The sequence below is a fragment of the Oryzias melastigma genome, linkage group LG19 (assembly GCF_002922805.2).
Source record: "Oryzias melastigma strain HK-1 linkage group LG19, ASM292280v2, whole genome shotgun sequence".
Lineage (NCBI taxonomy): Eukaryota > Metazoa > Chordata > Actinopteri > Beloniformes > Adrianichthyidae > Oryzias > Oryzias melastigma.
The window spans coordinates 7,387,312-7,390,269 of NC_050530.1; the positions used below are offsets into that span (position 1 = coordinate 7,387,312).

Below are 2,958 nucleotides of genomic sequence, written 5' to 3' on the forward strand. Positions count from 1 at the left end.
ACTTTAGCACCTCCTTCAAGAGCAAAAATGTACTAGCATCTTGAGTTATCTGAGTTTTTGTGACAAACTGAAAGAGTCAGGTGACTGAAAAACAAAATCAGCGAATATATGAAGCCATGAATAAAGAAACGGGAACACTGTATGTCTATAGACATATATGTATATTTATATACTGTATATAAGACCAGCATCTCTTCATAAAACCATGTTTATGACATTCTTCAACCCTTTTTTGATTACTTATATTTACGCCTCTGAGTGTTTTTTTGTTGAAACATGAAATCCACATCACTCCCTGCCTTAATGTCACTCACTGAGCACTCTGTTCACACCTGTCCAATGATGCAGATTATTTATAGATGGAAGCTCTGACCAAACAGTCCAGAGGGAAAGTGCCAGTCAGAAATGAGAAAAAGATTGAAATGTTTGATAAGAACAAAAGGAATGACTGACATGTTAAAACTAAGCTACCCTGCCAGCGTAATTCTTCATCAAACCCTTTTGATTGTCAGCCTTTCTTGCCCTGAACATAATTTATATAGTAAAGTGTTCTTTTCTTTCACAATTACAACAATAGTGCTAGTGTGCTCTGTATCCTAATATTGCATTTTCCTGAAAACTGCTGGCTGTGACATTTCACTGTGAGGGATTAAAAGCCCCTTCCAGCAGCCGCTCTCTTTAATTCCACTGGAGACGCGAAACGGCTCAAGTAAACAAAGCCGGCTAATATCTGTGTGGTACAGACGAGTTTCTTACTCCATCTGGGTGTCCGTCTGAAGCTGTGACCACCAGAGAATAGTAATCCAGAGACTCTCTGTCCAGGGGACTGCTCAGAACCAAAGACCCAGAGCTGCAGAGAAAGGACAGAATAATACTTTAAGAATTAGCTTGAAAAAAGATCAAAACACACTTAAAAAACAGCAGAAAAGTGTAAATTTAAGGCTTAAAAATCAATGTAGATAACGAACTCCTACTTTTGATTAATTTTAAGATAGATTTCTGTGCTAAAATGATCATCTTTAATCCCAATTTGTATGCAAAAGTAAGATAATTGACTTTTTTTTAAATCACTGTCTCTTCATGACTTAGCTGGGATTTCAAAGTGTTCTTTGGTACGACTTTTTCAGATGTGAAAGAATTCATCTTCGTAGCACACGTTAGATCTTAAAGATCCACTCCAATCATTTTTTATCTATTTTTATACCCAATTTGATCAATTTTCCCACGAATTCTTAAAATTATTATGATGCCGTTTTTAGCCAAAATAAAATAAAAAAACTAAAAAAATGTGTTGTTTTCTAGGACATAGTTCCTGCAGAGTGGCAGGAGTTGTGGGCGGGTCTGTTGGTGCGAATGAACCCTCCCACACTTCCCATTTGTTTACATTCTCTCCTGCTAATCTAACATTAGCGGTGCAACAAAAGTTGAGCTTGTAGGTTCTTTCTTTATCAGAAAAATGCTTTAAAAAACATGTTAAAAACACAAAATTTCACCAGAATGAGTCTTTAAATCTGTTAAGTAAGAAAAAAAGTATTTTAGTGTTTTACTATAAGCCTTGTCTTTTTAAAACTGAGGCTTTTGACTGGTTCAACTAACCTTAACACATTGACAAATAGTGTCATTTCATTGAATGTAGATAAACTAAAGAGTAACATTTGGATTGTTTAAACTGCTAAAAAAATCATAAACTTAAATGTGTTGAGTTATACTTTCTAAAGTTGTCGTTAAAAGTTTCTGCCTGTACTGCAGTCCCTTTTTTCCATTGCTGCCCTATTTTCTTCTCCAAACTTCGGCTGTCGTCCTCCTTACTGCTAAATTGTTACAGTTCACTGTTTCATTACTTGCAGTTTTTTTGTATTTTTTTTACCCAGCAGCTATTTAAACAGGACTTCTTCTCAGCATCACAGATGCATTTTAAATGAGACAAAAAAACAGTAAAGCCCCTCAGAGTTTGTGTGCAACAGTCAGAAATGTCAAGGCTGTTACCAGGCATCGAGTACACATACACACTCATCTGGACTTTATTTTTGTTTTAATAAAGTTTTTTTTTTAAGTGTGAGGATCCACAACTTGTGACCTTGAATGTCAAAGCTGTGTTCTTTTGTATCTTTAAACACAGATCTGCTTCCAGCACTCAATGAGGAGAGGTGCTTTTTACCTCAAAATCAACAATAGAATCTTTGACCTGGTCCACATGCATTCTAATACAAAACTTAATATCACAACAAAGATTTTAAGACCCACTCGAATCATTTTCAAAGTGGTCTTTCAAATATAATTAAGACGTTTTTAGCCATAATAAAAAAAAAAAATGTCATTTTCTGAGACAAAGTTTGTCGGTTGGTAAGGAAGTAAGCCTCCACTGATGTCCCATCATCCCTGTATTTACACTCTCTCCTGCTCACAACACCAACCTGGTGGCTTTAAAAAGATCAGCTTCTGCCCGCTCTCTGACCAACATGCCCAAATATTGTTAGAAATATTCTCAATTATTATTGGCATGTTGGAAAAATAAAATCACAATCAATAACAAAAAATAAAATCTAGGACTGGGGAGCAAAATATTGGAGAAGTTGTTAATGAATCTGTTTTTTGCAAATGGATGCATCCGAATAGGGAGACTTTAGCCCCGCCCATTTCACGTACTATGTCACAACTGACAGTTTTTTCCCTGATTAGTCACAATGTGAATAAAGTAATACTCAGTTATAATCTTAAATTATTTTACATATGACCTCCATCATGAAAAAATGCTACAAGAACATGTTAAAAACACCAAAAACTCGATTTTTATTGGAGTGGGTCTTTAAATATTTACTTTTTTACCTTGTTTGTAGTAATTACAGCTCAGTACAGTAGAGCTTTTCTCCAGTTTGACTTCACGCTTTGCTTCACTGCATTATGCTCTTTCTTAAAGAGGCCATGACACTCTAATTACATCAGACGCCTATATTAACT

The 2,958-nt window shown here is 35.4% G+C and overlaps 1 protein-coding gene across 6 annotated transcripts in view; it reads right to left on the minus strand.

Moving 5' to 3' along the window:
• The window catches only part of LOC112154115 (protocadherin-15), a 272,438-nt gene that overhangs the window by 114,165 nt on the left and 155,315 nt on the right, over window positions 1–2,958 (minus strand). For all 6 annotated transcript variants that reach the window (XR_004949742.1, XR_002920601.2, XM_036217104.1 and 3 more), the window contains one exon: window positions 757–850. Coding sequence is in view for 4 of the 6 variants with exons in the window: in XM_036217104.1 (XP_036072997.1) it covers window positions 757–850 (94 nt within the window). In the remaining 2 variants the exon portion in view is untranslated. The remainder of the gene's footprint in view (window positions 1–756; window positions 851–2,958) is intronic.